The sequence below is a fragment of the Heptranchias perlo genome, chromosome 8 (genome assembly GCF_035084215.1).
Source record: "Heptranchias perlo isolate sHepPer1 chromosome 8, sHepPer1.hap1, whole genome shotgun sequence".
NCBI classification, from domain to species: Eukaryota; Metazoa; Chordata; class Chondrichthyes; order Hexanchiformes; family Hexanchidae; genus Heptranchias; species Heptranchias perlo.
This window is the reverse complement of record NC_090332.1, coordinates 3448258-3470043: the sequence shown is the minus strand read 5'-3', so window position 1 is coordinate 3470043 and position 21786 is coordinate 3448258. Positions and strand designations below refer to the sequence as shown.

The window sequence follows — 21786 nt, the reverse complement described above, 5'->3', positions numbered from 1 at the left end:
TAAAACGTCCCAAGGCACTTCTCAGGAGTGTAATCAGACACATGTGACACTGAGTCAAAGAAGGAGACATTAGGACAGGCGACCAAAAGCTTTGTCAAAGAGGTAGGTTTTAAGGAGGATCTTAAAAGAGGAGAGAGATGCGGAGAGGTTTAGGGAGGGAATTCCAGAGCTTAGGGCCCAGGGAGTTGAAGGCACGGGGAGGCGGGTTGCCGAAATCCCCACCCAGGAGTCTCCATGGGAAGTTCAACTGATTTTAACGGTCAGGCCTCATTAACATCAAGCGATCACTCCGACCAGTAGCTCATTAAAGCTGTCTTGGTGTCCAATCTCAGCAACAGGACCCCAATTAGTCGAGATTAATGAGCCACGCATTGGAAAGCTCGACAGATGCTGCGATCACACTGCGTTAAAATCGCCGCAGGGCGGTTGGAACGACAAATGTTTTAACTCCAGCTCCGCTGGGTTCTCGATGGAGTTAAAACCCCCCTTCTAAACCAAGTACTGCCTGATGCTATCTAGTAGAAGTTATGAGTGTTTGCATGGAGACGGAGGTTAGGATTGGACCATGCATCTACGCTTACACACGAAGGTAGGACACTAGTGTTGAGATACTGGAATGATGGTCCCTGCATATCCCAGCATTATTCACCATCCTCAAGAGAGAGTGAGGGGAGAAAGCAAAGGTAGATGTACTGAGGGAAATGTTGTTATTACTGCAGTGGAAAGTGTCACCTCACCTCCTTGATGCTGTCATCTCCTCTTTCAACGTATCTTATCACATACTTAATCACCCTGCCTGGTGCAGCATCCCAGTGGGTCCTTATGTTACTGTGAGTAATGTCAGAAAACCGGATGTTCCTGGGTCCACCCAGAGGTACTGTGGAGACAGAAGGGAATAACATAGGGGTCAACAAGAGCATATCTGAGAAAATCAGGTGACAAACTTCCGTGAATTAAGCCAAGGACAATCAAGAATACACGCTTGCATGACATAGCATGGGGTGTATTTTCTGACTGGCGCTTTTTTAAGCATGAGTTTAAATTCCTCTGGGCGTTTTGTTAAGTCTCCTTACAGGAGCAGAACCAGTCAGATACTGCACGATGAAATCAGTTCCTTTGCAATAATATTTTATATGGTGAGACTCCTTTCAAAACATTTATCTTACTAGAATTTGTTTACGACCTTTTGAGAATTCATTTGTCGCAGTGAAATGGTTTCTTTATGGTGAAAAGATATGAAGAAATCCCCCCAAAAAACAATTTTCCCAGCATTGACAGGAATCAATCTGTGATTCACAACAGAACGTACCATTAAACGCATCTAATAAAGTATTTATAAAGATCACAGTTAGGCTGGTGTGGGAAATGGAAAAATAATCAAAATTTTAGCGGTTTTATGTCATTCTTTTTACTTTTGCAAATTTTGTGCTTATCGAGGTGAACAGTTGCAGAAAGGAACCCTTTCCCACTTCAAGCACCCTGTGTCACTGTCAAACACTCCCAGGTCAAATATAACATTGTTAAATGCAAGGTTCACCTCACCCTACACTGCCCCATCACACTCTCTCAATTCAGGTACAGCACGGGTTAGATACAGAGTAAAGCTCCCTCTACACTGTCCCATCAAACACTCCCAGGGCAGGTACAGCACGGGTTAGATACAGTGTAAAGCTCCCTCTACACTGTCCCATCAAACACTCCCAGGGCAGGTACAGCACGGGTTAGATACAGAATAAAGCTCCCTCTACACTGTCCCATCAAACACTCCCAGGGCAGGTACAGCACGGGTTAGATACAGAGTAAAGCTCCCTCTTCACTGTCCCATCAATCACTCCCAGGGCAGGTACAGCACGGGTTAGATACAGGGTAAAGCTCCCTCTACACTGTCCCATCAAACACTCCCAGGGCAGGTACAGCATGGGTTAGATACAGAGTAAAGCTCCATCTACACTGTCCCATCAAACACTCCCAGGGCAGGTACAGCACGGGTTAGATACAGGGTAAAGCTCCCTCTACACTGTCCCATCAAACACTCCCAGGGCAGTTACAGCACGGGTTAGATACAGAGTAAAGCTCCCTCTACACTGTCCCATCAAACACTCCCAGGGCAGGTACAGCACGGGTTAGATACAGAGTAAAGCTCCCTCTACACTGTCCCATCAAACACTCGCAGGGCAGGTACAGCATGGGTTAGATACAGAGTAAAGCTCCCTCTACACTGTCCCATCAAACACTCCCAGGGCAGGTACAGCACGGGTTAGATACAGAGTAAAGCTCCCTCTACACTGTCCCATCAAACACTCGCAGGGCAGGTACAGCATGGGTTAGATACAGAGTAAAGCTCCCTCTACACTGTCCCATCAAACACTCCCAGGGCAGGTACAGCACGGGTTAGATACAGAGTAAAGCTCCCTCTACACTGTCCCATCAAACACTCCCAGGGCAGGTACAGCATGGGTTAGATACAGAGTAAAGCTCCCTCTACACTGTCCCATCAAACACTCCCAGGGCAGGTACAGCATGGGTTAGATACAGAGTAAAGCTCCCTCTACACGTGACGTCACCAATGAAAAAGTGACGCAGCGCAAGGGAGGCAGCTGATTGGTAAGTAGGTTCAGGTGAGTATTTCCACTATTCGGCAGTGCAGTAACTAAAGTAAAAAGAAAGGGAAGGTCTGCAGGTCTTATAGCAAGTAGCGTTTTTTAGTGAATCAAGGTCCCTGGTGTAGTTAACATTCTCTAAATTAAGAGTAATTTAAAGGAGTAAACTCCTTAAAGGGAGTAACTAACGAGCTTAATCTAAGGCAAGTCATGGTAGCAGAGCTCGCACCCGTGACATGCTCCTCCTGCACTATGTGGGAAGTCATGGACACGACCAGTGTCCCTGGCGACCATGTGTGCAGGAAATGTGTCCAGCTGCAGCTACTGGTTAACCGTATTTCGGAGCTGGAGCTGCGGGTGGATTCACTGTGGAGCTGAGATTATCGTGGATAGACCGTTCAGTGAGGTGGTCACACCGCAGGTAAAGATTACGCAGGCAGAAAGGAAATGGGTGACCGCCAGGCAGAGTAAAAGGACTAGGCAGGTAGAGCAGGAGTCCCCTGGGGCCATCTCCCTCTCAAACAGATATACCGCTTTGGATACTGTTGGGGGAGATGGCTTATCAGGGGAAAGCAGCAAGAGCCAAGTTTGTGGCACCACAGGTGGCTCTGCTGCACAGGAGGGGAGGAAGAAGAGTGGCAGGGCTATAGTGATAGGGGATTCAATTGTAAGGGGAACAGATTGGTGTTTCTGCGGCCGCAAACGTGACTCCAGGATGGTATGTTGCCTCCCTGGTGCAAGGGTCAAGCAGCAGCTGCAGGGCATTCTGGAGGGAGAGGGTGAACAGCCAGTAGTCGTGGTCCATATCGGTACCAACGACATAGGTAAAAAAGGGATGAGGTCCTGCAAGGTGAATTTAAGGAGTTAGGAGATAAATTAAAAAGCAGGACCTCAAAGGTAATGATCTCAGGATTACTACCAGTGCCACGTGCTAGTGAGTATAGGAACAGGAGAATAGACTAGATGAATGCGTGGCTGCAGGAATGGTGAAGGAGGGAGAGATTTAGATTCCTGGGACACTGGGCCCGGGTTCTGGGGAAGGTGGGACCTGTACAAGCGAGATGGGTTACACCCGAGCAGGACCGGGACCGATGTCCTCGTGTTTGCTAGTGCTGTTGGGGAAGGTTTAAACTAGAATGGCAGGGGGATGGGAACCTGAGCAGGGAGACAGAGGAGGGGGAAACAAGGATAGAAACAAAAGACAGAAAGGGAAGAAGCAATAGTGGAAGGCAGAGAAAACAAGGGCGAAAAATAAATAGGGCCATAGTGCAAAATAAAACTAAGATGAATAGCAATCTTAAAAAGACAAGTCTAAAGGCATTGTGTCGTAATGCGCGGAGCATTCGCAATAAGCTAGATGAATTAACAGCGCAGATAGATATTAACGGTTATGATATAGTTGCGATTACGGAGACATGGCTGCAGGGCGACCAAGGATGGGAACTGAACATCCGGGGTATTCGATATTTAGGAAGGACAGGCAAAAAGGGAAAGGAGGTGGGGTAGTGTTGTTAGTAAAGGAGGAAATCAATGCAATAGTGAGGAAGGATATTGGCTCGGAAAATCACAATGTGGAATCCGAATGGGTGGAGCTAAGAAACACCAAGGGGCAGAAAACATTGGTGGGGGTTGTCTATAGGCCCCCAAACAGTCGTGGAGATATAGGGGAGGGCATTAAACAGGAAATTAGAGACACATACAAGAAGGGTACAACTATAATCTACATATAGATTGGTCAAACCAAACTAGCTATAATACTGTGGGGGAGGAATTCCTGGAGTGTGTACGTGATGGTTTTCTAGACCAATACGTTGAGGAACCAACTAGAGAACAGGCGGTCCGAGACTGGGTATTGTGCAATGAGAAAGGATTAATTAACAATCTTGTTGTGCGGGGTCCCTTAGGGAAGACCGACCATAACATGATAGAATTGGTCATTATGATGGAGAGTGAAGTAGTTGAATCCAAAACTAGGGTCCTGAATCTAAATAAAGGAAATTATGAAAGTATGAGGTGTGAGTTGGCGATGATAGGTTGGGAAACTTTACTGAAAGGGATGACGGTGGATAGGCAATGGCTAATATTTAAAGAACGTGTGCAGGAATTACAACAATTATTCATTCCTGTCTGGCGCAAAAATAAACCAGGAAAGGTGGCTCAACCGTGGCTTACAAAAGAAATTAATGTTAATATTAGATACAAAGAGGAGACATATAAAATTGCCAGAAAAAGCGGCAAGCCTGAGGATTGGGAGCAGTTCAGAATTCAGCAAAGGAGGACAAAGAGATTGATTAAGAGGGGAAAAATAGAGTATGAGAGTAAACTAGCAGGGAACATAAAAACTGACTGTAAAAGCTTCTATAAAAATGTCAAGAGAAAAAGATTAGTGAAGACAAATGTAGGTCCCTTACAGTCAGAAATGGGGGAAATTATAATGGGGAACAAAGAAATGGCAGAACAATTAAACACATACTTTGGTTCTGTCTTCACAAAGAAGGACGCAAATAACCTCCCGGAAATGTTAGGGAACCAAAGGCCTAGTGAGAGGGAGGAACTGAAGGAAACCAGTATTAGTAAAAAAATAGTGCTAGGGAAAGTAATGGGGCTAAAGGCTGACAAATCCCCAGGGCCTGATAATCTATATCCCAGAGTACTAAAGGAAGTGGCCCTGGAAATAATGGATGCATTGGTGATCATCTTCCAAAATTCGATAGACTCTGGAACAGTTCCTGCAGATTGGAAGGTGGCAAATGTAACCCCACTATTTAAAAAAGGAGGGAGAGAAAAAACAGGGAATTACAAGCCAGTTAGCCTAACATCAGTAGTGGGGAAAATGCTAGAGTCTATTATAAAAGATATGATAACAGAACACTTGGAGTGCATTAATGGGATTGGACAAAGTCAGCATGGGTTTATGAAAGGGAAATCATGCTTAACAAATCTAATGGAGTTTTTTGAGGATGTAACTAGTAGAATAGATAGGGGAGAACCAGTGGATGTGGTGTATTTGGATTTTGAGAAGGCTTTTGATAAGGTCCCACACAAGTGGTTAGTATGCAAAATTAAAGCACATGGGATTGGGGGGAATACACTGGCATGGATTGAGAATTGGTTGACAGACAGGAAACAGAGAGCAGGAATAAACGGGTCTTTTTCCGGGTGGTAGGCAGTGACTTTTTTTAAATTCGTTCACGGGATGTGGGCGTCGCTGGCAAGGCCGGCATTTATTGCCCATCCCTATGTGGGGTACCGCCAGGGATCAGTGCTTGGGCCCCAGCTAGTCACAATATATATCAATGATTTGGATGAGGGAACGGAATGTAACATTTCCAAGTTTGCAGATTACACAAAGCTGGGGTGGAATGTGAGCTGTGAGGAGGATGCAAAGAGGCTCCAATGTGATTTAGACAAGTTGGGTGAGTGGGCAAGAACATGGCAGATGCAGTATAACGTGGATAAATGTGAGGTTATCCACTTTGGTTGTAAAAACAGAAAGGCAGATTATTATCTGAATGGCGATAGATTGGATCCAAAGCGGATGACCTCGCACTTCCTCACATTGAACGCCATCTGCCACAGTTTTGCCCGCTCAGTCAATCTGTCCATGCCCTTTTGTAACTTCCTGTTCCCATCTACACAACTTACTGTGTGAAACTCCTTTACCTTAACAAAGGTGTTGTGCTGTTTATTTCATATGGATTTGTTAAAATGGGAGATGGAGGAATTTCAAACAAACAGATTCACATGCTTGTTCTGAATATCACATGCCATGAACTCAACCCTTTGATTTTCACACCTTCCCTCGGGCTTTTTACCAGGCAAGGTGGAAGCGAAACAAATTCTGCAAGCTGCCGAGGCTGCATTTTCTTTCACACTTTTCACCCATTACAATAAAATTGTCTTACAGGTAACTTCTTGCACACTTAGGGGATCACTGGCGATGTCATCATACATGGCATGGATTGTAAGAGTGTACTCGGTATTGGGAAATAATTCCTCCAGCTTTACATCAGTAATGTCAGGGCCAACCTTCAACTGGAAGAGAAAACATCAGTTATTTGTAAATTATATATATATTAACTTTTTAAAAAACTGCGTTGCTACAAAAATCACTTTTAACCAGGGTTAAATCGATCATACAACAATTAAATGGATCAGCCCTCGATCCCTCTATCATACTGGTTTTCCTGTGCAACATTACTGCAAGAAATTGAACATGCTTGTAAGAAATATTTATCCTCAAGCATCATCACTAAAAGAACAGATGATCTGGTCATTATCACATTGCTGTTTGTGGGATCTTGCTGTGTGCAAATTGGCTGCCGCGTTTCCTACATTACAACAGTGACTACACTTCAAAAGTACTTATAGAATCATAGAAGTTACAACATGGAAACAGGCCCTTCGGCCCAACATGTCCATGTCGCCCAGTTTATACCACTAAGCTAGTCCCAATTTCCTGCACTTAGCCCATATCCCTCTATACCCATCTTACCCATGTAACTGTCCAAATGCTTTTTAAAAGACAAAATTGTACCCGCCTCTACTACTGCCTCTGGCAGCTCGTTCCAGACACTCACCACCCTTTGAGTGAAAAAATTGCCCCTCTGGACCCTTTTGTATCTCTCCCCTCTCACCTTAAATCTATGCCCCCTCGTTATAGACTCCCCTACCTTTGGGAAAAGATTTTGACTATCTACCTTATCTATGCCCCTCATTATTTTATAGACTTCTATAAGATCACCCCTTAACCTCCTACTCTTCAGGGAAAAAAGTCCCAGTCTGTCTAACCTCTCCCTATAAGTCAAACCATCAAGTCCCGGTAGCATCCTAGTAAATCTTTTCTGCACTCTTTCTAGTTTAATAATATCCTTTCTATAATAGGGTGACCAGAACTGTACACAGTATTCCAAGTGTGGCCTCACCAATGCCCTGTACAACTTCAACAAAACATCCCAACTCCTGCATTCAATGTTCTGACCAATGAAACCAAGCATGCCGAATGCCTTCTTCACCACCCTATCCACCTGTGACTCCACTTTCAAGGAGCTATGAACCTGTACTCCTAGATCTCTTTGATCTATAACTCTCCCCAACGCCCTACCATTAACGGAGTAGGTCCTGGCCCGATTCAATCTACCAAAATGCATCACCTCACATTTATCTAAATTAAACTCCATCTGCCATTCATCGGCCCACTGGCCCAATTTATCAAGATCCCGTTGCAATCCTAGATAACCTTCTTCACTGTCCACAATGCCACCAATCTTGGTGTCATCTGCAAACTTACTAACCATTCCTCCTAAATTCTCATCCAAATCATTAATATAAATACTTCATTGGGTGCAAAGCACTTTGGGACCAAATCATCCTTTGTGGGATAAATTTTGGCCAGGACACCGGGGAGAACTCCCCCACTCTTCTTTGTAATAGTGCCATGGGATCCTAACATCTACCTGAGAGAGCAGATGGGACCTTGTTTTAACGCCTCATCTGAAAGATAGCACCTCCGACAGTCCTGCACTCCTACAGTACTGCACTTGACGTGTCAACCTGGATTGCGTGCTCAAGCCTCTCGAGAGGGGACTTGAATCCACAACCTTCTGACTCAGAGGCAAGAGCGCTACCCGCTGAGCCAAGGCTGACAGCTCAAGCATGAAGGAATCCTCCCACAAACTGTTACTCACAAGGTCATTAGGGTCCAAGGCATAAATCACCAAATGATGTTGATTAACATTAACTCCATGGCTGACACTCTATAATCCTTTGACGGCACTGCCTTTCCCTAGTGAGACACATGCAAAGCAAATGTGGAGCAGAATTGCCACTTGAGTACTGCATAGGATCAGTCTATGATTCCTTGGGCACTCAGTAAATGTTTTATTGGAGTTGGGCTAAAGTTTAATGAGCCTACTCGGTATATATATATTTTTTTCCGCAAGAGATACGAGCAAAAAAAAATGATTTAAGTTGAAAAATATTTACAGGCGCAAAACTCTTAAAGAGAGAGGTTACTAAATTGTGACTGTCAGAGCAATAAAACTAAATGTAATGTAGTGCAGGCAGTGAATTAATCCAGGCGGATGTTTTATAACACAGGATAAAACATTGTGGGACTCAAGCCAGGGCTCGTCTTTCATTGCCGGTGACATTACTTGTTGCCCACAGCTTGCTAAAAACACTAATTGGACATTTTCACAATCAAAATCCAATCTCTTTCAACAATAGTTAACTATTATATATAAAACTATCGATAAACTCATTGTGTACCAAAAAGTCATTAGATAGCAAAGGGAATGTTTGACAGATGTAATAATCTTATTTTTGGCTGCATCTACCCTGACTTTTAAGTGCAAGACTTATTGGTGTCAGCATATATTTACTGGGAGTGAAATTACTTGTAATTTGGTACTTGAGCATTTCCTGAAAGATTAATGTTTCACATCAAGGGTACTTATTAAATCATTGAACTCCTGAGGGGGAAAAATAGGTAGCAAATTCGGGTTTGCTTCAAAGATACCACATCTTAAAATAGCAGCATAACCTGTGTTTTATTTGTGAATGGATTTTAGCACGGTCGTCAGAACTGAAGTAGGTGGGAGAGCTGGGTGAGGCGAATGAATAGTCGGCTGAGTTGGATATCAATATCACTGAGCCAAGGCTGACACTTGAATCATTTACTTTCACCACCTATCATTTTTTAAATAATTTGTTCTCAGGGTACGAGCGACACTGGCAAGTCTTCATTTATTGCCCATCCCTGGTTGCCCTGAGTAGGTATCGTTGGGCCTTCTTCTTAAACTGCTGCAGTCCTCCTGGTGTTAGGTAGGGAATTCCAGGGCATTGACCCAATGACAATGAAGGAACGGCGAGAAACGTCCAAGTCAGGATGGTGTGTGACCTGGAGGGGAGCTAGAAGGTGATGGTGTGCCTACGATATTACTGCTCTTGTCCTTCTTGGTGGTAGAGGTCGCAGGAGAGTAAGAAAGCTTTGTGGGTTGCTGCAGTGAATCCTGTATATCGTATATACTGCAGCCTCAGTACGCTAGTGATTGGTGATGGGGGCACTCTTTCCTGGATGGTGCGGAGCTTCTTGAGGGTTGTTGCGGTTGCACCTATCCGTGCGAATAATGAGCATTCCATCACACTCCTGACTTGAGCCTTGTCGATGTAGATAGTGGATGAGGGGTAGAGTACCCAGCCTCTGCCCTGGCCTTGAGGCCATGGTGACTGGTCCAGTTCAGCTTCTGGTCAGTGGTGCCCCCAAGATGCAGATGGAGGGGGACTCAGTAATGGAGTTGCCATTGAAGGTCAAGGGGAAACGGCTGGGCTTTCTCTTGTTTGAAGTGGTCATTACCTGAAACCTGCGAGTTTATCAGTGAACAGCCCCACTCCTGATCTTATGACAGAGGGCGGGTCATTCATGAAGCAGCTCAAGGTGGTTGAGCCGAGGGCACTTCCCTGAGGAAGTCCTGCAGTGATGTCCAGGGGCTGTGGTGATTGGCATCTGACAATCACAGTCATCTGCCTTTGCATCAAGCATGACTCCAGCCACTGGAGGGTTCTCGCTTTGTCCTCGGCTGGCCTTTGCTAGGGCTCGCTTTGTCCTCGGCTGGCCTTTGCTAGGGCTCCTTGGCGCCATACTCAGTCGAATGCTGCCTTGATACTGAGGACAGCTACTCTCACTTCTCCTCTGGCTTGTGTGACCATGTCTGGATCAAGGCTTGGAGCCAAGTGGTTTCGGCAGAACCCAAACTGAATGCCGGTGAGCAGGTTATTTGTGTGGCTTGATGGCAGTATAGAAGATTCCTTCCATCGCTTTACTGATGATTAGAAGGAGACAGATAGGAAGGTAATCGACCAGATTAGCCAAACAATTATCCTGTTTTTAATGGCTAGGAAAAAACCTGGGCAATGTTCCACACTGTCAGGTGGATGCCAGTGTTGTAGGTGTACAGGAACAGATTGGCATGGGGAGCAGCTAGCTCTGATACACAGGTGTAGAACCGGGAAGGCCCACTGCATGCCCAGTGCATTCAATGTCATGTGGAGCGAACCGAAACGGCAGGACACTGGCATTTATGATGGTGGGGAGCTCAGGAGGAGGCCAAGTAGGATCTTTTAGCTGAAGACACTTGCAAACACTTCAGCCTTTTCTCTTGCACTCACATGCTGGGCTCCACCATGGTTGAGGATGGGGATGTTCATGGAGCCTCCTCCTCCTGTTAGTTATCTGGTTGTCCAATACCATTAATACACAAAAGTTAAAGTTCTTTTTCGGTGGGCTAAGACTGCTCCCTCCCCACTCATTTTTTTTTGAAGGCCACTTGGTAAGGATTTATTTTGTTTTGTTTTGTTCTTTCCTGTCCTCTCCCCAAAGGTCAGCAATGTGCTCGGGAAATACAAACCTCGAGCAATCGCATTGATAGCGAAAGTAAAGCAAACAGCCCTCTTGTAAAAGCTGCACGCCTCACTACACTTGGAGTGGTGCAAAAAAATCCACCACACGCTCTTTATGAACTTTCAGAAATGAAGACAAGAAGATTCAATGTTGACTTAAGTGAGGCTCAAGAGAGAAAAAAAGCTTTCAGAAAGCAGGCCCTTTGAGGCCGTCCGTTGATATAAAGTTGTTCAATCAGGTTGAATCTTAAGGCAATGCTGAAATCCATTTACATATCCCTAATATTTCGCTGATTAGTTTTGTCAGTGACAAGTCCAGAATCAACGTCTTGTTTTGTAATTTCTTTTGGCATTTGTTATACACACACACAGATAAAAAAAAACTATCCGATGACCAACGAGTGCCACAGAAAGACCCCAGTGTTTCAGTCCCGTTGCGAGTCTCAATTTGTCAAAACTATTTAAACACTAGCGAGCATTTCCAATCAACAAATGTGCCATAGGCCAATCTTAACACTTAATCAAACAAATGAATTGCTGACTGAGGCCGGGTCATTTTTACACGTGGAATTGAAACCGTTAGATTATAAAAATAAACTACTTAAGAGATGTGGCAACACAAAATTAGTTGTTTTGTAAGAGGATTGTACAAGGTCAGGGCTGGGGTGTAGTGGTTATGTTACCATCTAGAGGCCTGGACTAACAATCCAGAGAACGAGAATTCAAATCCCACCAAGGTAGTTTGAGAATTTGAATTCAGTTTTAAAAATCTGGAAATTTAAAAAAAGCTGTTGGTTTGTTGTAAAAACTCAACGGGTTCATGAATGTCCTTTAGGGAAGGAAACCTGCCGTCCTTACCCGGTCTGGGCCTAAATGTGACTCCAGTCCCACACCAACATGGTTGACTCTTAACTGCCCTCTGAGGTGGGCTAGCAAGCCACTCAATTGTATCAAACCACTACTAGCAGTTCAAGGCGGCGGCTCACCACCACCTTCTCAGGGATGGGCAATAAATGCTGGCCTTGCCAGCGACGCCCGTATCCTGAGAACGAATAAGAAATAACCTCTTTGTCCCTCTCATCAGTCCATGCACAAACAAAATAGGGATTCTAGGCCACGTAGAAGCTGGTTAGAGCAAATAATTGTCTGAATGACAATTAACAAATAATATGGGAATTGATAGAAGGTGCTTAAGGAGCCAGGAAATTTGCATTATTATTTTCCGATACCTCTTTCTCCATAGATGGTGCGCTGGCATTAACTGGCGCGTAGAGTAGCATATAGCCTGAGGCCCCACTGGTTGGCTCCCATCTGACGTTCATCGTGGTTGGGGTAACGTCATAAACATTTAGTTTTCTCACGGAAGGAATAGACACTGTCAAGAAAATGATTGAAAAATTATGATGAAGCAACCTCTAAGAAAACAACAATTTTTTTTTGGTCCTCATCTAATTTAGGGAGGTTAGCACTGGGATCTGGGACGCACTTGAATAGGTGTCACTGGTGGGGAGCCTCGGTCCACCAGCAAAGCATTTCAGGGGATCGCAGGCACTCTGAGGTCAATGGACAGAATATCATGGGCGGCAAGCTACTGGGCGAGGCTCCTCTAGTGTCAGAGCCAAGGACTCCCCGATCAGGGACAGCGCAGTTAGATGGAGAGTAAACTCCCTCTACACTGCCCCAAAAATGTGCCTCAGCTGTAGCCCTGAAGAGCATGTCCAACTGCACTGGTGTTGACATTTCTATTTCCCACATCAGCTCTCTGCCAATTAGTGCTGAAGTTGAGACACATTTCTTACAGCCCAGAGACAGAGGAGCCTCACATACAGTCTATCTGGACTGAGGTGAAAGGCCACTATCTAACCCGCTGCATCATCTTAACAATGCAATGGTTGTGGTACAGGCCTAGTAACCCATGAACTCAAACCCTATCATGGCATGTTACGAAATTCAATAAATCTGGTAATTTGTCGGCTGGTACCAGATAAATGACCACGAACGCTGCCGATTGGTGAATAAACCTGAATGGTTCCCTAATGTCCTTCAGGGAGTGCAGCCTGCCACCTCTACCAAGTCTGGCCAACAGGTCACTTCAGTCCCACACTGTATGATTGACTCTTAATGTCCTCAGGGTGACTAGGGGTGGGACAATAAATTCAGCTCTGCCTTCATTACCCACATCCTGAGGACAAATTAAAAAAACAAAACATATTTTTGTTGTGCAACTCTGAATGAGACGACGGACGATGAGGGATGTGGTGAAGTATACTGAAGCGTCGATGAATTCTCTCAAGCTTGGCACCATGATTCACACACAATAAGCTTTTTACTTCATTGGTGCTATCATAGGTTGTCTGAGGGAGTCGAGGAGGAATTTCCCAGTGTTTTTCCTGAAGTTGGCCACAGGTTTTTCCCCTCGATTTTCTCGCCTCCTCCAGGCAATTTGGGAGGGCCACGGGCCGGGTTGCAATATCCAGGGATGGGGGACTTCAGTTATGTGGAGAAGCCGGGATTGTTCTCCTTACAGCAGAGAAGGTTAAGGGGAGATTTAATGGAGGCGTTCAAAATCATGAGGGGTTTTGATAGATTAAATAAGGAAAACTTGTTTCTGCTGGCAGGAGGGTCAGTAACCAGGGGACAAAGATTTAAGCTAATTGGCAAAAGAGTCAGAGGTGAGATGAGGAGAATTCTTTTTACACAGTGAGTTGTTATGATCTGGAATTCACTGCCTGAAAGGGCAGTGGAAGCAGATTCAATAATAACTTTCAAAAGGGAATTAAATAAATACTTGAAAAGGAAAAAATTGTAGGGCTACAGGTTCAGAGCGGTGAAATGGGACTAATTGGATAGCTCTTTCAAAGAGGCGGCACAGGCATGATGGGCCGAATGGACTCCTTCTGTGCTGTAAAATTCTATGATTCTATCTAACGCATAGGATGATGGGCCTGTTGGTCTTTTCTCACTCTTCATTCCATCTGCTTGCATTGTAGGGAGGGTCACAGGAAGAGGCTAGACATTCTAAAGGGGCGAGTTCACTAGATTGATTCCTGGGATGAGAGGGTTGTCCTATGGGGCGAGATTGAGTAGAATGGGCCTATATTCTCTGGAGTTTAGAAGAATGAGAGGTGATCTCATTGAAAAATACAAGATTCAGAGGGGGCTTGACATGGTAGATGCTGAGAGGTTATTCCCCTGGCAGAAGAGTTTAGAACAGAGGGCATAGTCTCAGGTTAAGTGGTTGGCCATATAAGACTGAGATGAGGAGGAATTTCTTCATTCAGAGGGTTGTGAATCTTTAAAATTTTCTACCCCAGAAAGCCCATCGACTCAACGTCGATGCTGAGTCATTGAATATATTCAAGGCTGAGATGAATAGATTTTTGGATTCTAGGGGAATCAAGGGATATGGAGATCGGGCAGGAAAGTGGAGTTGAGGTCGAAGATCAGCCATGATCTTATTGAATGGCGGAGCAGGCTCGAGGGGCCGTATGGCCGACTCCTGCTCCTATTTCTTATGTTCTTAAGTAGCCCCAGTACACTCTCGTGCTCCCTCTCGCAGTTAGTTGTGGAATGGCCACTGGATCAAATCCAGCCCAGACAGATGGGACGCGAGTCTCCTCTATCTCTTGACTGTAAGATAAATTTGGGTAGTCTTACTCTGTTTCCTAGTAACCATGGACCATGGAACAACGGCACAAACAGGTTGGGATCCTGAAGGCCACTTGCTTGCCCTGTTGATGGGGATAATGGAGTGTAGAGCAGGCAGGCCAAGGAAAGAGCGAGAAACTAGAAAGGAAATAACTTCACTCAATCCTTTTCTAATATTTATCTTCCTTCCTCTATTTTTCGTTTAGCGAAATGTCAGCTAATATGAAGTGGCATTGAAGCCTATCCGGAAGAACGCAGAGAGTGCAGAGGGAAGGAAGGGCAGGGAAAGTTGATAAAGGTGGGATCTAATATTCAGGACAATGCAAAAACTAAAAGGCACAGCTACAGACGCACCACCTTCATAAAAAAAAATTGCAAGGCAAATCCTGGATCGTGTTGATCATAATATCATTCACAAGTAACTCTCGGCTGTGTTTTACTGGGAGGTTTGTCACTGCACCAAGTACTTGCAAACAAACCAATCAAAAAGGTTTGTCGAACTGTTTTTGTCGTACAGACCCCTTAATATGAGCAACAGCAAAAATAAAAGAGAAGAAAATGGCTGACTCACGTGTGGTCTCGGTCCCTTCAAGTGGTTCACTGACTTCCCCTTCCAACAATCCATACACTTGAACGATGTACTCTGTGTCAGGGTGCAGGTTTGTCAACACCGTAGTCTTGGTTCTTCCACCTACTAACACCTAAAATAACACATTGCCACGATTAAAACATGGTTCCACTGCTGTGAAATGGCACTCCACGCACAATCTAAAGTTTTGAGTTCAACCCGTGCGGTATTAGTAACCAAACATGTCCGTATGAAATTCCGGTGTCCACAATATTTATGAAGCCATTTGAAATAAATGGGATAAAGAAACTTGCGAGAGATATCAAGATTAACACAAAAAGTTTTATAATTTATATTAAAAGAAAAAGGGCAGTCAAGGGCAATGTGGGCCCTTTAAAAACAGACGCAGGTAATGTTGCGAATGAAAATAAGGAGATGGCAGACTTGTTGAATAATTACTTTGCCTCAGTCTTCACAGTGGAGGAAGAGGAGAATATACCCGACATTCCAGGGAAACTAATAATGAGTCAAGGACTGGAACTCATTAAAATTAATATAGGCTAGAAAACAGTATTAGAAAAATAACAGTACTAAAGACTGACCAATCCCTGGGACCCAATGGTTTCCACCCCAGGGTTGTAAAGGAAGTAGGGGAGGAAATTGCAGATGCTTTAACCATAATCTTCCGATTCAGGGATTGTCCCTTTAGATTGAAACATTGTAAATGTAACTCCATTATTTAAGAAAGGTGGGAGAGAGAAACCAAGAAATCATAGACCTGTTAGTTTAACGTCTGTTAGGGGGAAGTTATTGGAATATATAATTAAGGACGGAGTGACTGAGCACTTCGAGAAATTTGAGCTGATTGGAGAAAGCCAACATGGATTTGTAAAGGGTACATCATGTCTAACAAATCTAATTGAATTTTTTGAAGAAGTAACTGAAGTAGTAAACAAGGGAATGTCTAGGGATGTAGTTTATATGGACTTCCAGAAGGCATTTGATAAGGTTCCACATAAGAGAGACTGTTAGCTAAAATTAAAGCTCATGGAATTGAAGGCAAATTATTGACTTGGTTAGGAGATTGGTTAGGTGGTAAAAGACCAAGAGTAGGGATAATGGGTATGTACTCAAATTGGAAGGAAGTGACTAGTAATGTCCCACAAGGATCTGTGCTGGGGTCTCATCTATTCGCTATATTTATTAATGACATAGATAACACAATAGAGGGCCACATATCCAAGTTAGCCGATGTCGCAAAGATTGGTGGCATAGTAAGCAGTGTAGACGGGAGCATAAAATTACAAAGAGACGTTGATAGATTAAGTGAGTTGGCAATAATGTGGCAGATGGATTTCAACACAGGTAAGTATGAGATCATCCATTGTGGACCAAAAAAGGATTGAGCAGAGTATTTTTTAAACAGTGAAAAGCTAGGAACAGTGGAGGTCCAAAGAGATTTAAGAATCCATGTACACAGATCACTAAAATGTAGTAGTCAGGTTCGAAAAATAATCAAAGAGGCTAATGGAATGTTAGCCTTTAGAGGGCTAGAATATAAAACGGGGCGAAGTTTTGCTACAGCTATACAAAGCCCTGGTTAGACCACATCTGGAGCACTGTGTACAGTTCTGGGCACCGCACCTTAGAAAGGGTATTATGGCCTTGGATGGAGTGCAGCGCAGATTCACCAGAATGTTACCAGGGCTCTGAGGTTAGATTATGAGGAGAGATTACATAAACTAGGCTTGTACTCCCTGGAATATAAAAGGTTAAGGGGTGATTTGATTGAGATTTTTAGGAATTTGAAAGGGGTTGATAGGGTAGATAGAGAGAAACTTTTTCTACTGGTGGGGGAGTCTGGGACAAAGGGACATAACCTTAAAATCAGAGCCAGGCCATTCAGGAGAGAAGTTAGGAAACACTTCTTCACGCCAAGGGGTGGGAGAAATGTGGAACTCTCTCCCACAAAAAGCAGTAGATGCTATAGTATATCAATTAATAATTTTAAATCTGAGATCGATAAGATGGATGGAGTTAGGATACCGATCAGCTGTGATCTCATTGAATGGCGGAACAGGCTCGAGGGGCTGAATGGCCTACTCCTGTTCCTGTATGCCTATTGCCTTAGTTGTAATAGCGGGAAGAGGAATTTAACACAGATGCACCAATGTGTTCATTACTGACGTCACACAGCTTGGCATTAGCCATTGACTATCTGCCCTGCACATTTCATTTCCTGAAAGAAAGGTCTGCAAACATTTTCCTCAAAGAGCAGTCCAGATTATCTAGCCATCCCCAAATTGGCCAGCAGCTCTTTATTTTGCATCTGCTGCTTTCTGAAGAGCTGCAGGAAAATAACTATACGGAATTTCAGCAAGGGGGGATGGGAGCAACGAGAGATAAGCGTTCAAATCTGGTTGCTCCATACTTTTTGCTTTTCTCTCTAAACTTCTAAAGGTTGTAACTGATCATTTCAATTAAATGCTTTCCACGTCTCCTGACGTTAGGAAATGATAGCTCTGTTGATTCAGATCTTTGGATTCCATGGCCCAAGTCTCCCAAAGCCGGTGGCCAGATGAACGTAAAGCTACTGGGTTTTCATTGGAGGCTCATTTTTCACTGGGTCTTGGTCTAATTCTGGCAGCAGTGCAATCTTCAAGGGTTTTCACAATGCCCCCCGGGGAAGTCATGATGTTGGAATCTGACATCGCCACACCATGACATCATCTGTTGATGACATCATGACATAATTGCATTGCACAGTGACCGATTTTTCACGGCCACATTGCACATGTGTAACCCTCTGGAATGTGCTTTGCTACTCGTCCGAGGGGGAAGACAGGAGCGTGACAGCATTGCAAACTCAGGGAGGGGGGGGTGGCTGTCAGCCACTCTCCAAACACTTGGTCTGTAGTAAATAAAAGCGCCTGTTGTGAATTAGTCCCACGTTGTGCGCCCACAGTTGACTGAAGTGCACGTTCCAGTCCATTTACTTTGTTACTGGCTGCCGCAGGGACATCGTCACATGGAACAGATGTCAATCATACGGTATTTCCCACTACAAGCGTTTGAGTTGGTTTCAGTTTGCACCCACTGCGGATTCCACCAATGATAAAGTGGAGTCCACATTGACTGGGGTGGAGGTTGGAGATCCCTTGGGTTGCAAGCAGTATTGTTAAACGAGGCGCCAAACTTCCCCTTAGCCCTGTGAGCTGAATCAGAATATAGCTGTGTGCATTTTGAATGCACAACAGGGTGGCTTTTCCACATTAGCGCTCCCAGCGTAGAGTGTCACACGCTGAGAGTGCGCAGTGGAATACCGGTTGGGGAGGGTCTTCTCCCCTTCATGAAAAGACAACCTGACGTTTTGTCCATTTATGGACGGAAAATCGGGCAGGCTGTGCAACTGGGATGTGGGCCTCCACGCCAATACCCGAACACGTGTGCTTGGCATGTGGTACTCTGCACGTATTTAAACTGCAAGCCCTATCTCCATTAAGTTGACTCAGGTTTTAGACTGAAGTACTGCTCTCCATTTCATGCTTGTATTTCTTTTTCTTGCCATAACTGGATTCCAGTAGATATGCAAGTGGGTGATCCGAATGCAAAATAAACATTCACTACTGGGTATAACCACAACTGACCCCAGCTCGACCTCTCAGCTGTCATTCTCTCAGAAACCCAACTCTCTTCACCCAGAGCCAACTATCTGTCGTGATCCTATTTCTTTGATGTTTATTTCATCTAGACTGGAAACTGCCATCTCAACTGGGCAGATATGCAACGCACGCAAAAGAAGTCAACTAACCTCTTCGGTTCTGCCTCCGCTCACAGGACGGTATTCCACCTTGTACCTATCCACATTCGAATCCGATAGATCCCAGGTCACCCGGAAGGAGCGATTGGTCACCTCGGATGTAACCAGGTTTGTTGGAGGATCCACACCGCCTAAAGCATCAAATGTTAAAAGTAAATATGAATAATTCAGATTAGAAAAGGCCATTTGATCCATTGGGCCCATCTCTTTATTACTCTCACTCTCGCAGCCTAGTGTCCGCCCACCTCTTGTACTTCCCTACTTTACTGCTGGATCATTTCAAACATTTCCAAACAAGTAACTCACCAAGGCTTCTCCGGCAGCACCTCCCAAACCCGCCACCTCCACCACCTAGAAAGACAAGTGCAGCAGGCGCATGGGAACACCATCAACGCCAAGTTCCCCTCCAAGTCACGCACCATCCCGACTTGGACATATATCTCCCGCTCATTCGTGGTTGTTGGGTCAGAATCCTGGAACTCCCGATCTAACAGCACTGTGGGAGAACCTTCACCGCATGGACTGCAGCGGTTCAAGAAGAAGGCCCATCACCACCCTCTCAGGGCAACTAGGGACGGACAATAAATCCTGGCCTTGCTAGTGATGCCCGCATCCCGAGAATTAATTTTTAAAAATTAATCACCCGTTCAGTTAGGACACATTTTCTAAGACCTGTTTTAAATGTACTTTTCATTGTTTAAATTGATAACCTTGGTCAAAACAATATTCTGGGTTCATTTTATCTACACTAAATTAACGTTTTGTCTACCATGATGAGGTTGCATTTTTAAGCATTTTTTCTCTAGACTTTTGCAATTTGACCTTCTTGAATCCCTCTTTGTAGCTCGTTTCTATACAGTTGGCATCCTAGTGATGGATCATTGAGGGCATCACAATGGTTATCTCAAGCAGTACACAGATGATTCAATGCACATTTTTCAGTCATTCTTCAGCGATATGCTTCCTTTTTTTACTTTCTGTTTGTGCTCATTGAGGTAACTGACGGCAGCACTGGAGAATGAACCAGTTTCCATGTTGGTGCCCAGTGTCAGCATTGAGCACCCTCAGGCCAGTCACTGTATGGGTTATAGGCCATGCAATGCTCCCTCTACACTATCCCATCAAGCACCCTCAGGCCAGTCACTGTATGGATTATAGGCCATGCAATGCTCCCTCTACACTATCCCATCAAGCACCCTCAGGCCAGTCACTGTATGGGTTATAGGCCGTGCAATGCTCCCTCTACACTATCCCATCAAGCACCCTCAGGCCAGTCACTGTATGGGTTATAGGCCGTGCAATGCTCCCTCTACACTATCCCATCAAGCACTCCCAGTGCAGCATCCAGTTCCCTTTCCCACCCATTCCCATCTCCTTCCCGCTATGACAGAGTCTAAATCGCTATACACCCTGTTGAATTAGGAATCTGTCTATTTCTTTTATTGAATATTTCAATATGACTAACCCCTCCGTTAAGAACTCTAAGAAATTGATATTATTCCCCTCCCTCACACAAGACTCTACGGTCAATTAGAACATCCCAGTTTGTGCCCCAGCTGAGGTCAGCTAACGTAAGACAAACTCGGGACTGGGGACCTTTGTTAGTGTGTATGACTCAGTACAACAGAATGTCTGCTTTATGCGCTTTGCCTCATAGGTTGTAATTTACGATCTTAAACCCGATAGAGGCAGCAAGGTGATTAATTGGCTTCTATAAGAAAAGCCCCACATGATGCAGACCGTGATATTTTCCAGATCAATTTGCAAATTAAAAAGCAGTGGAGCAGCTTCTGGCAGTCTACCCCTCCTTCCCGTGCCTTGCACACATCTACCGCCCCCTTTCCCAGAGGAAAACAGCAATCTGCCAGGTCTATGAGTTTACGCATGGACTAATGACGGGGTCTAGCAGACTGCTGTTTAATGCAGGTAACCTAACACGAGCTGTTCCTCTTGACACGATTAAGCAGTAAATCCTGATCTGGAAAGCATATGAAGTAACAGAATACTGTTTTCCCACCAGATAATTCAACCCATTCCTATTCTGCTGGGCTTTAAGCAGCGAGCTTTAAGCCAAAAAGATGCAAGAACAAGTGGCTAAAAAGCCAAATGGTTCTGAATGCAGGAGAGATCCTTTCCATAGATGTGTCAGTTGGGATAGAATATGGAAGACAAATGCAACTTCTGTTTCTAAACAACCAACACAGCAATTCTTTGGCATTTATATCTAGTGCGTGCACTGCAGAAAAAGAGAGAAAAATCACTCGTACTCCTCCCTCAGCACGTGCCTCAGCTGTGATTCTGTGGGCAGCACTCTCGCCTCTGAGTCAGAAGGTTGTGGGTTCAAGTCCCACTCCAGAGGTTTGAGCACATAATCTAGGCTGACACTTCCCAGTGCCAGTACAGAGGGAATGCAGCTCTGTTGGAGGTGACATCCTCCGGATGAAACGTTAAACCGAGGCCCCGTCTGCCCTCTCAGGTGGGTATGAAAGGTCCAATGGCCATTATTCCAAGCACAGAAGGGGAGTTTGCCCTGATGTCCTGGTCAATATTCATCCCTCAACCAACAACACTAAAATTGATTATCTGGTCATTATCTCATTGCTGTTTGTGGGATCTTGCTGTGCACAAATTGGCTGCTGTGTTTCCTACATTACAGTAGTGACTGCACTTCAAAAGTACTTCATTGGCTGTAAAGCATTTTGAAATGTCCTGAGGTCATGAAAGGCGCTATATAAATGCAAGTTCTTTCT

The 21786-nt window shown here is 44.6% G+C and overlaps 1 protein-coding gene across 1 annotated transcript in view; it reads right to left on the bottom strand.

The window, feature by feature from the left end:
* Positions 1–21786, bottom strand: part of col12a1a (collagen, type XII, alpha 1a) — a 256730-nt gene that overhangs the window by 138253 nt on the left and 96691 nt on the right. Inside the window, exons 21-25 of the mRNA XM_067988546.1 lie at positions 19028–19167; positions 15220–15349; positions 12230–12375; positions 6506–6635; positions 738–877 (exon numbers count right to left, since the gene is read on the bottom strand). Of these exons, the coding sequence (XP_067844647.1) occupies positions 738–877; positions 6506–6635; positions 12230–12375; positions 15220–15349; positions 19028–19167 (686 nt within the window). The remainder of the gene's footprint in view (positions 1–737; positions 878–6505; positions 6636–12229; positions 12376–15219; positions 15350–19027; positions 19168–21786) is intronic.